Below are 12,386 nucleotides of genomic sequence, written 5' to 3'. Positions count from 1 at the left end.
GATCTCAGGTGTGGCTTGCACTACATTAGCACTTGAACCTGTCCTCCAAGAGGACTCTCACCCCTCCCAGCTCTGGGGGAGAACTCACCTTTCATGTGGGGCATTGGGCTATGCACAGACAGGTTGGTCTCCAGTTGAGCTGAGGTCTGAACCCCGAAAGGGTGATAATTCACCTATGTGACAAGGAAGGCATTCATTCTCTCATGCTCAAGGCACTCTGGCTCCTGCTTAAGTTACTGCCCTGCCCCTCCCCACAGCCACCACCAGAGAAGCATGGCTAAAAGTAGGCAAGGTCCCAAGCTTCTAACCTTCAGGATAAACTCCTCCCCAATTACCTAACAAAAGTAAAGACCATAAAAAGGGCTGTTATCTCTCCTCTCCTCTCCTCTCCTCTCTCTATCTAGCCTTCCCCCTTCTAGCCTTCTAGGGGGGACTCTCTCTCTCTCTTCTACCTTCTCTCTTTCTCCCTGCCTTTCTATAATAAAGCTCTAAAACCATAGAATGTCTCTGCTCATCAAGGCCCACTGAGTTTGGAGGATGGGATAGGCTTTCTCGTAATGAGCCCTTTCTAATCTCCCCATGGAAGGCCTTCATGTGCTCCATCCAGATCCACTGTGCTCACTCTCACAGGTGTGGGAACCTCTCATCCCTCATCCCTCTCTCCCATAACCCCAGGACTTTAGGAAAGTAGCCCCGGGGCTCCCAGGTTGGGCTGCCCCTTGTTCAGGCCCGAAGAGTGGGTCAAAGGCTTAGATGCACACCCGGGGCTGAGCAAAGAGTGTATGGCAGCTCTCCCACATCTCTGTCCAGATCATAGGTGGAACTCTGGCACGGTGTGGGCCTTCCCCCCTTTCCTTTCTTCCCCAGGGCCCCCTTTTAGTTCCCAACACATTCCAGCTCAGGCTAGTCAGCTGCCTGCTCCTGCCCTCTGTGAGTAATGATCCTGCATTACCAGGACCTGACTTCAGACCTTGCCTGAGCTTGCCTCACAGCACTTGCCTTCCTCTTCCTGAAATCCAGGGGAAGAGCTTGCATAGCCCATTACCCAAGGTGCAGTGGGGTTATCAATCTGAGTGGGAGGGAGCCCAGGCAATGAACATTAAAGAGGGATTTTAGGAAACAAGAGTTTTGTTTGTGGCTCAGTGCTGGGCTCAGGGAGACTGCAGCTCCCTTTCACCAGATGATACCAAATAATCCTGGGAGGAAAGCCAGAAATGTAAGGGAAACACTGTTGAGCCTTCTTGGTAGCCAGCACATCGCCATCAGTGGCAAAGTAGAGAAAAGCCACAGTTGTATTAGGACAGGTTCTCTAGGTAAACATATCTCAAATCAGAATGAATTTCTCTATGGATATAGAAAGGAAATTTGATAGAATGTCTCTCTAATGTCTAATATAGAAAGGCTCTCGGCCAAGGGAACTTAGAAAATTCAAGGACGGGTTATCTCATGTTGCAGGATATTGCAGCTGATATTCACTATGTACCAGAATTCTGAAGAAGTAAGTACTTTCCAATGCCAATTTTAAAAATCAAACAAGCAAATCGCCTTTTCTAAAATACAAAAATAGGGCAAGTATAAAAAATGAAAGAATAACCCTGTTCATTGTCTTTTATGTATATAGGATGCCAAAAGAATCTATTGCCTAGATTGAAGGTGGATCTATCTCAAAAGATCAAGATTAAGAAATGGTTTCTCACTTCAAAAGGTATACTGAAGACATTTCCCTCACAGTAAGCAGGGTTAGACTTAGGGTTAGGCTATTAGAGGGTTAGGGTTAGGATTAGGGTTCTTAGTGTTAGGGTTGTTAGAGGCAAGGCAATGGTCAGGAAGCGGGGGTGAGCTGAACTGGAAGGTTTATTATTTATTTGTTATTAATTTATTCTTTGACAATTTCATATGTGCACACAGTATATCTTGATTGTTTCTATCTCTCATTCCTACCTCTACCTACATGCTTTCTCACACTTCCACATTCGTGTCTTCATTGTGTCTTCTTTTTCCTCCTAGTTTCCCCATTTCTCCTCCCCCTCCATCACTCTTCCCCCTCCACCACCCCTCCCCCTCCTCCTTCTTCTTCCTGCTCCTCTTCTTCTTCTCTTCCTTCTCCTCCTCCTCTTCCTCCTCCTTCTCCTTCTTCATCACCATCACCATCATTACTAAGGTCACTTAGTGCTGCCTGATGGAATATTACTCAATATCTGTTACGCTGGATCTTGTGCATGTAAATGGAATGGCACTGCCCAGGGTGCAATGGTCACATTATATCCAGAAAGCAAGTGTTTTACCAAATTTGTCCCTTGATGCTCTTTGTAGCCCCTCTTCTGCCATGTTCCTGTGGGTATTAGTTTTGGAGACTTTTTCTTTGATCTGAGAAGAATGGGTCCTAATGATTAGGACAGCCCTAGGTGGAAGGTCTGTCCCTAACAGTTACCTTAGTTGACATGGTTTAGCTTGTGCCCCTCTAAGAAGCAGCAGCCACCACACACAGATCTCCTGGCCTGGAAGACACACCCTGAGTCCGTTCACTATGAGGCCTTTATGTACACAACCCAGATGGTTTACTGGAACCCACAGCCCTAAGGGACCAGGTGTATTATTTGACAACTCATTCTGTGGCAGTGAAGGCCTCTCAATAAATGCCTCTAGAGGCTACGGAGGCAGCTCAGTTGGTAGAATGTTTGCCTGGCATTTAAGAGGCCCAGGGTTTGATCCCTGGCACCACATAAAACAAACATGATAACACATGCTGTAATTGCAGCCTTCAAAGGTGGAGGCAGAGGCAGGAGGATTTGAAATCCAAAGTCATATTTGGTACATAGAGTTCAAGGCAACCCTGAGGCCCTGCCTAAAAAGTAAAACAAGAGAAGAAAAGCCTCTAAAAAAGGGCCTCTAATGCTACCTGTCTCCCCAGGGGTTAGCACTTGATATCTCTGGAGTTGTCAGTCTTGGCTCCTCTAAGTCGACAACAATGGAAGCTGGCCTGCAGAGACTCAATGGACACCAGCTTGCACTAAGGAAACCCACTTCTGTACAGTGAAAGGACATTGAAGAACCAACCAGAGTGGTCAGAACTCCTGTTTTGTCAACTGCTGAAACCCAGAGTCACATGACTCCATTGTGCCTAAACGACCTCTCTCAAAAAGGAATAATCTTAAATAAGCCCATTTAATGCTTTCTTACTTTACTTTTCTTCATTTTTTGAAATTGTAATATAATCTCATTGTTTCTATTCTCCAAACCAACCCACATCTCCCTGCTTGCTCTCTTTCAAATTCATAACCTCTCTTTTCATTTGTTATTTTATACATATATATATTCCCTAAACATATAAACACAGCCTGCACAATCTGTATAATATTATTTATATGTCTGGCTTCGGTGCTGACCATTTGGTATTAGGCAACCAACTGGCAAAAGCACATTTTTTTAACATAGAATTAAAGCTCATAAAAATACTGGTTATAGCCCGGCGTGGTGGTGCACGTCTTTAATCCCAGCATCAGGAGGCAGAGGCAGGCAGATCTCTGGGTTTGAGGCCAGTCTGGTCTACTAAGTGAGTTCCAGGACACCCAGGGCTATACAGAGAAACCCCGTCTCAAAAAACAAAACAAACAAACAAAAAAAAAAAAAAACAAAACCAAACAAACAAACAAAAAAAGACTGCTTTCAATACAAGTCCTCCAGCCAGCCAATCTTCACAGTAGCCCTGGTCTCTACCACTAAGGCATGCTGGACAGTGCCACTTTTACCTTGGGGATGATAGGAGACCCATGCTTCAAGTACCAGGGAATGACACCCAGTTCAAAGGACACTTCTGAACTGCCACCACCGCAGCACCCAAATGAACCCCTACTCCTTTGCTGGTCTCCCCACTTTTCTCCAAGGCCTAGGAACAAGCACTGAAATGTCTTTAAACTGTGAAGCAGTGGCTGGAGAAATGGTTTATTTTAAGAGAACTTCCTGCTCTTCTGGAGGTTCCAAGTTTCATTCCCAGCACCCACAACCAAGCAATTCACAGCTGCCTACAACTCTGGCTGCATAAGCTGAGGGCATCTGTACTCCGAGTGTCACACACAGATACAAATCAATAAAAAGTAAATCCTAAAGAGGAAATCAGACCATGGGAGTCTGAGCCCCAAACCCTCTAACAGCTTTGCGCTACTTCACAGCCAAAGTGCAAATTCTCTCCCCAAGGTAAAGCCCAGTGCTATCTGGACCTAAGCCACCCCTCCACACAGGCCCCTTCTGCTCTCCCTCACCTCTGATCACAGGCCTTCTCTCTGCCCTGATACTCACATCTCAGCCCTTTTCCAGGACTCCTCTATGCCCAGGTCTTTGCAAGCAGGCAGCCTCTACATTCCAGACTGCTCAAAGGTCACCTCTGCAGAGAGGCCTGTCTTTACTTCAGTTTCCTCCCTTCCAAAACCACATCCTTTCCCCAAGTTATGCATAACCTTGATTCATCACTACCTGGCACACAACATGACATAATCACCTGTCTATCAGTGATTATCAACTAGGGAGGAGCCTTTTACAAATATAAAAGCTCCAGGCCTCACCCAAATCATATGAAATCAGAATTCAGGAGAGCAGAACCAGGTTCTTCCAGTCCACAGACCCCCCCTCCCCCACCCGGCAACTCTGAACACAGCCAGGACTCAGGGCAGCCTACAACAGTACTTTCAAACCCTGGTGCACACACTGCTCCTGAGAGTGCTGTTAAAATGCACACACTATTTCCACAGCTCTGCCATGGATCCTGAGGCTCTGCAAGTTCCACACCACACTGACTGGTGCTGTCAGGTGAAGCATTTTGGAGTTGCAAGGGCCTAAAACTGTGCTCATCAACAGGACTTCCTGCAAGTATGGAGAACAAAGTCCTGAATCCACATCATGCAACAGAGTGGCCACCAACCCATGTAGCCACCAAGCATCTGAGATCAAATAATGTTAGCAAGGAGCTGACTTCATTCTTGGGCTACAATGCTGACCAAAAGCCAAAAGTGCAGTCCCCCACCATGAAAGGCCTCTGTAAATTCTTGGCCTAGCAGCCTTCTGCAGCCTGGATGGATAGAAAAATTCCACCAAAGGCCTAGTTGATCACCAGCCTAAGAGTGGATAAATATTTCCCTAAGGTAGGGACACAGATATGGAAGACTGGATTAAACCACCTTGGAGCCTCTTGCACCAGGCTTCCATTCAAGGCCCTTTCATCCACATCCCTGACCACATGTAAGCAGTCCCAGTCTTCCTGTTTTCTATATCATCACCATAGATGCTCTGATCACATGTAAGCAGTCCCAGTCTTCCTGTTCTCTATATCATCACCATAGATGCTCTCGCAGACATGGCCTCACGTCACTGATCTGCCTGGAGAATGGGTTTCTCCCCACGGAACCACAGATTCTTTCAAAGAGAAGAGATGTCTAATCCCTTCACCTAACACACAGCAGCAGGTCCCAAATGCACCACAGCAAGAGCTGGGATGCACAAGGAGTGGTATCATAGTAACTGCACTACTAATCATAAAAGAGAAATTGAATTCACCTGGAGGGAAACCAATTCCACCCTAAGTGATTCAACACGTTCCAGAGACACCAATTCAAATTTAGGGGAAGCATAAAATGATGGCCTGTTAACCTACTCCCTTCCAAGGATACACTGAGAAAAAGGTAGCTACCTTCTGACCATAGATTCAAAATCTGTTAGCCTGGGATTCTGAAGGAGCTGGTTTACAAACAAGTCACAAAGGACTACAACTCAGAATCAAATGCAAGGCCAGTTCCCACTGGAACTGCTGGGCGGAGCCTGGCCCCATGAACAGCATCCCCTGGGAGTCTGTACAGTCTAGATGTTCATTCTCCTTTTGCAGTTAGAATAGCAAAGCAATTTCCAAGGTAACCAAGGACAACAAAATAAGAGACTCATGGCCATGGAAGGAAAAAGTTAAATTTTAATACTTAAGAGTCAATATCAAATTTATTTTAAAACTACATCAATGCCAAATAAGCAGGGTAGGAATGAATGGAGCTATGAAGAAGCCCTAACAAACAACAGGAGTGTCCCAAGAATGCACACAATGTTTCTCTATTTCCAGAGTATTCTGAAGTAACCAGAGGCTCAAATAAACTAAGAAACAAAAGTCAAAGCTGGGAAGAGGGTGGGGGGTGGCACAGCTCTGTTTTCAGATTTATGCCACAACTACTTATTTTCTCCCTTATTTCCAAAGCACAAAGCTTACACCAGTTGCGCTCTGCACTTTGCAAACTGTGCAAAGTAAGTCACCCAGAGAAAGTCATCACTAAATGAAAAGTTTCAAACCAGCTACACTCTCACCTGTTACCAAGACAATAAGCTCCTTAGAGAGAATGCATGGGGGCTGGGAAGACAGCTTAGGGGGTCTGGTGCTTGCTACACAAGCTTGTGAACCTGCATGGGGATCCCCAGGATTCAGGGGAAGCAGAGACAGGCTGTGGGGAACTGATTCAGGAAAGCTTTGCAAGTTCAGCCTCTGGCCTGGGTCAGCACAGGAGCCAACACACACACACACACACACACACACACACACACACACACACACACAGAGGCACACCTAGGGGGAAGGACAACAATTTCCATTTATATGCACACCTTCATCCATTCATCCATTTTCTTCTCCCCTGCTCCATTCTCATTCCAGGGTCTATACAGTAACTACAGTGAAATCTGGTAAAGCAGCTACCATTTACTAAGTCTACTGGGTACTGTACCAGAACCTTCAGAAATAGACATGATTATCTAGACTGTGAACTGGACTGAAAACGGTAAAAGAGTGTGTGGGCAGGGAGGGTCTCATCCCAATTCATACAACTGGAAAGTGATGGAGCCTGACTTGGAGGTGGCTGATCTAGCTATGGGCAGTTTTGAGAAAGCACCATAACTAAGCATTAGATAACGCCATGCAGTTTGAGAAAGCAGCATCCAGCCAAGTTTAAACTCTACTTGATGTGTCTATAACCTGAACTAATCTCCTAGCCTCAAATTCCTTATCTGCACAGCAGGGATAGAGATTAAACACAACAGTATGATACCTGTAATACAGGCTAGGCACTGGCTAACCACTGACATTCTAGCTACGGGTATGCAAGCCAAGAAAGCCTATTTCAGTCAGAAAATAACATGGCTAGACATATTCTCCATTGGAAGCAAACAGGTTTGCCAAAGTTAATCAGATAAGTTTACTAATTCCATAACTCATTTAAGTAGATGACCAGGGACTTATTTTTTTAGTTGTATTTCTATGAAATTCATAACATTTTGTATGTCACAAAACCTACCCTAATGTCTCATCTTACCATAAAAAGACATTTGCTTAAAGTCCAAGTATTGTAAACATGGTGTGTTATTACACTAGACAGAGAACAACTTTTTGTTTTGGAAGTGAACATTAAATAATGTAGGAGGAGAAAGAAAGCATTATTTTAAGGAATCCACACTGAGACCTTTCACCCTTCAAATTAGATCACACACACTATTATCTTAGAGTGGATGCTGGCTTTACTTAAAATGAGATAAGCCTGCAAAGATTTCAGGTTTTCCCTGTTTCCAACTCAAATCCATCTTCTGCTTAGGAGGCTGAGTGAAGCCAGCCTGCAATTTAACAGAATGACCAAATCCAGTCTCTCTTTAATCTACCCAGTAACTGAGCTCTTGGGTAATCTCCTGCACTGCATGGAAAAGCAGCTATGGGTTCATCCACTATAAACGAAAATTAACCAGAGAGACGCCATGCCAACTTTAATTGCAACTCCTATTTGCCAGGCTTTCCAACATTTGTGAGTATTAGTGATACCTAACTGATTCAATACAATGAGAGAAGCGTCCTAACTTTATAAAATAAACATGGGCTGTCTTTTAAGGACATCACACACAAGTGTCCTTTCCACAGAGGGAATTCTACCTTTAAGCAATCTGTTCTCACTGAATTTGCTACAAAAGATTTACAAGCAGATCTTTTGGAAGACAGGAGAGAGAAAAGAAAGGGGATGAGGGTGAAGGAGAAGAACTGATACCCTAGCTCACTTCCAAGAGCAGGATGCTGAACCTAGTATTTTTCATTGTGTCTAGTCCTGACTGTGTAGGTCTACAAAGACAAATATTTTTTTTTAATTTTTATAGTATATTTAATTTAATTTAAATAATTGGCATTTAAAAATTAATAACAAATGATATTTCGAAGCAAGTTTTAAATGTTTGTACCCAAATATATTTGTAGATGAGCTACATCTTCTGTTCCTTATAGAATATATTTTAACTTCTATCCAACTAGTTCAATTTATTTGAAAGTGCACAGTTGACAAAAAATTTCCCCTTAAAAGTAGGATTAACTCCAATGTCAAAATACTATTTTGACTCAAGAATACTACTTAAAGACTCTTTGCTATTCCTCAGCTTGTCTGCAGTTCTGAGACGTGACTAGACTAGGGAGTGTAGCAAGTAATATAGTACAGGGTTTAATACGCTCTAATACATAGGAAATTTACTTCTATAATGACTTATTGGCAGAAGTTTAATTCGAAAATTATACGAAAGAACAATAGTCTAGTCTCCCACCCCACCCCCTGCCCAGGCGAAGCCTAATAGCAAATGCTTTGTTCAAGCAAGGGGAAAGGATGTAATGATATAGCTTAATTTAAAAGCTCTCTGAACAACAAGCTCTGGCACAAGTATTTTAAAATATCTACCTTGATGTTAAAATTCTGAGCAAATTATGTAGTCATCGGTTCACTACTGCTACACATGTGTGTCTCGTTCTCCAGCTACCTTTTGTGAGTCTGGCTGGACGCACAAAGCCTACAGAGCTGAAAACACGAAACTCTAAATTCTGTTGGGGAGGTAAAGAAAATGATGTAAGTGAGGCTTTCCCAAGCTGTGGACAGCCGTGGTCTCTGGACTCACACAGCCTCTTCCAAGCCTGCTTCAATTTTCAACCCAAAGGGCTTCCTTCTCACAGTCCCTCTTCCCCAGGATCTGGAGAGCTCGCTGCTTAGCTACTCAATACAATGACTATGCAGGCCCTTTTCCAGGTTAAGGGCAAAGGAGCTGACTATACTGTCAACAGGCACCACACAGGTAGCCCAGAAGTGGGCACCAAAGACCTTTTGGACCTCAAAGCGCTGGTTCTCCACATCCCTCTACTGCGCTGCTCTGAGGCAAGTAGTGGGCACTGCCAGGCCTCCCAAGATGGGATGGGCACCCATGCCTAAGCAGCTTGGGGTCCCCTGGATCTGCTCTGCTTGTTGGCTCAGAAGGCACAGCTGCCCCGGCCGGGCTACTTCTGGAACAAGTTGGAGAGGTCCGCGCAGGGAGACCCATCACTCCGGGACCGCAGAGCTCGCAGGGGTCCCCGGCTCGCAGCCGCCACGCACTATGCAGCGGAAGTTGACCTCTCCGAGGATGGGAGCAAAGAACCTGAAACCCTGCGAGGGAAATGGGAACAGGCAGGAGCGTTCCCAAAAAAGGCCCAAAGTGGCCAAGCAGCCTCCCTCTAGAGCAGGGAACAAAGGGCTTCTGTGTCGGGCACTGCTGGTCCGGCTGCGTCCGGCTTTGGGGGACCAGAAACTTTTCCCGGGTGTGGGCGCAGGCGGAGGGCACTGGGTATCGGGCACCAGGCGCGGAAGCCTACCGGGTGCCCAGGGCGCAGCGCGATCCCCGCGACCCTAGCCTCCCGCCCCGCGCGGGCGACGCTACCGCTCACCTCCTCGATGGCCGCCACGGTGTTCCGGCACTGGGCCGTGCGCGTGGTGAAGCTAAAGGCCGTGGGCGCCTTGTAGTCGTCATGGGTCTCGGCCACGAATTCCGACAGGGAGATCTGGTCCGGCATCGCCGGGACACCGGGGCCCGGACTGCCGCTGCCTCAGTCTCTCAGGGCGCGGGCTCCGACCCCGCCGCTCGGGGACTCAGACAAAGGGAAGCGCGGGCGCGGAGGTCGCCGCGGGGCGCGGGAGCCACCACGGGACGCCGGGTGGCAGCAGGGGCGCGCGCAGCCCTCAGCTCTGCTGGCTGTGCTCCGGGAGCCGCCGCCGCCGCCGCCTACTCTGCATACCAGCCCAGACGCGGGCGCGCACAGCCAGCGAGAACAGTGCGACCGAGCCGGTTGCCCGCTACGCCTCCTGCGAAGAGGGGCGGATCCGACTTGGGAGAGGGAAGTGGAAGGGCGGACGCGGCGGGGCGCAAGCCTGGCTGCCAATCGGGACTCGCGCCGCCAGGAAGCAGAGGCCACAGCAAGGAGGGCGATGTGCGATCGGGCCCAGTCAGCGACTGTGGGCCGCCCCTTTGCGTCTGCCTTTGGGACATGCTGGGGTTTGAGGGCGCGCCTTCTCCCGGGCTGCGGTGCCCGGCTCCCACCCTGCACCCGCCATGACCTCTAGCAACATTACCCAGAGGGCGTGGAGTGGAACCGGGCAAACTGGCTTCCCGGCTGGAGAGTAGCCCACCCTTTTGCTCCCCAATTCCACCCTTAGCCTCAGAACCCCCTGAATTCCCCACCAGAACCTCAGGGAAGTGCCAATGAGACAGTGTGGGTAGCTCGCCCCCTACAGGACAGTGAAATCCTCCAGGGCACTTTAGCGGGACAAGATGTTGGGACAGTTGGGGATACAATAAGAGGGACCATGTTCTGTCTGTGCGCCTTCTCACAGCCTTAAGAAGCCGGGGTAACAGGGATCCATCCCATAATCAGCTTCCAAACGCTGACACCATTGCATACACTAGCAAGATTTTGCTGAAAGGACCCTGATATAGCTGTCTCTTGTGAGACTATGCCGGGGCCTAGCAAACATAGAAACATAGCAAACATAGAAGTGGATGCTCACAGTCAGCTAGTGGATGGATCACAGGGCTCCCAATGGAGGAGCTGGAGAAAGTACCCAAGGAGCTAAAGGGACCTGCAACCCTATAGGTGGTACAACATTATGAACTAACCAGTACCCCCAGAGCTCTTGACTCTAGCTGCATATGTATCAAAAGATGGCCTAGACGGCCATCACTGGAAAGAGAGGCCCATTGGACACACAAACTTTATATGCCCCAGTACAGGGGAACGCCAGGGCCAAAAAAAAAAAAAAAAATGGGAATGGGTGGGTAGGGAAATGGGGGAGGGGGGGGTATGGGGGACTTTTGGGATAGCATTGGAAATGTAATTGAGGAAAATACGTAATAAAATATATTAAAAAAAAAAAAAAGCCGGGGTAAAGGGAGGTATTTTGCATAGGGAGTTGACCATGGTACAAGATGAATGGGAATTCAAACCCATGACCTTCGACTTGGAAGAATACTCCAACCCCTAGTAAGCATCGTGTTCCCTAAGCTTGTACAATTAGGGATACTCCCAGTTACTTGAAGACAGTTTTAGGGTTCTAGGCCAGGCTTCACCCTGAGAAGATCATAGAATGCACTGATGTGGGGTAGGAAGTGGAAGTTCTCTCAAGAGAACCAGAGGTAGAGCGGGGGGGGGGGGGGGGGGGGGAGGGAGGTATTGTACCTGATGGGTCTCAGAGAGTACTCCAACCCACAGCTGACTGATCACAGACACAACTGGGCCAATAAATCATCTGAATTAGGACATTTTCATCTATATCTCATTCAGAAATTCTCAGCTGTATTTTTAAAACCCAGAGGTTCTGAAGACACTAGTCAAAAATCACACCCTCTAACTCCCTAGTCAAGAGGCATGGTTACTGCTGCCAACAATACAGCCTAGAGAAACTTTACAAAAACCTTTTGTGGGTCTGAAAAGGAGGGAATGTGAGGGACATTGTAAACCCAACGCGGGAAATAAAAGTGGTCTCCTGCTGCCATAGGACAGTAGACCAGTCAATGTTTTTAAGGCTCCCATGTACAAATCTGCTGTATGTGGTGGCAGCTGGGGTCAGACATTATGTATGGGTTCTGGTATTTTACCAGCACTGCATGTGAATAAGTTCAGACTTCAAAAATAGCTGTGCCAGTGGGTAGCTTTTATTCCTGCGCAAGGGAATAAACTACAATCCCAAAACTCTGCAACTCTCTGCCACTTTCCACCATTGTGAACATCCTTCCATTTAGTGTCTCAGGGACACACCTATCTCAGCATGTATTAACTCGAGGGTATTGTGTTATAGTACAGGCTCTCCTGCAGGAAGCAATTTTCTGATCCCTCTGCCTCTCTTCCCACCTATAAGTCCTTTTGTTCTTCTCTGAAATTGAAGAATATTCCCTGTAACTTTTCAAGGTTTTATTTTTGGAAACCTGGTCTCTGTGATGCTTTGGGAAGTTAAAAGAAAGTAGTGTTTTTCCTTGGCATAATATAGTACCAGTCAAACAAATGAATGTGTCTAACAGACACACACAGACTCTCACACACACAC

The 12,386-nt window shown here is 46.9% G+C and overlaps 1 protein-coding gene across 2 annotated transcripts in view; it reads right to left on the bottom strand.

The window, feature by feature from the left end:
- Nucleotides 1-10,128, bottom strand: part of LOC147001104 (arf-GAP with SH3 domain, ANK repeat and PH domain-containing protein 2-like) — a 44,927-nt gene extending 34,799 nt beyond the window's left edge. Inside the window, exons 1-2 of one of the 2 annotated variants that reach the window (XR_015045181.1) lie at nucleotides 9,737-9,860; nucleotides 99-173 (exon numbers count right to left, since the gene is read on the bottom strand). Coding sequence is in view for 1 of the 2 variants with exons in the window: in XM_085830217.1 (XP_085686343.1) it covers nucleotides 9,737-9,862 (126 nt within the window). In the remaining variant the exon portion in view is untranslated. Of the gene's footprint in view, nucleotides 1-98; nucleotides 174-9,736 lie in introns of those variants that run through there. The other variant, XM_085830217.1, reaches the window with a different exon arrangement.
- Nucleotides 10,129-12,386: the final 2,258 nt, after the last annotated feature.

This window comes from Mus caroli, unplaced genomic scaffold (assembly GCF_978045245.1).
Source record: "Mus caroli unplaced genomic scaffold, Mus_caroli_1 scaffold_14, whole genome shotgun sequence".
Classification (NCBI taxonomy): Eukaryota; Metazoa; Chordata; class Mammalia; order Rodentia; family Muridae; genus Mus; species Mus caroli.
This window is presented reverse-complemented; position numbering and strand designations above follow the sequence as displayed.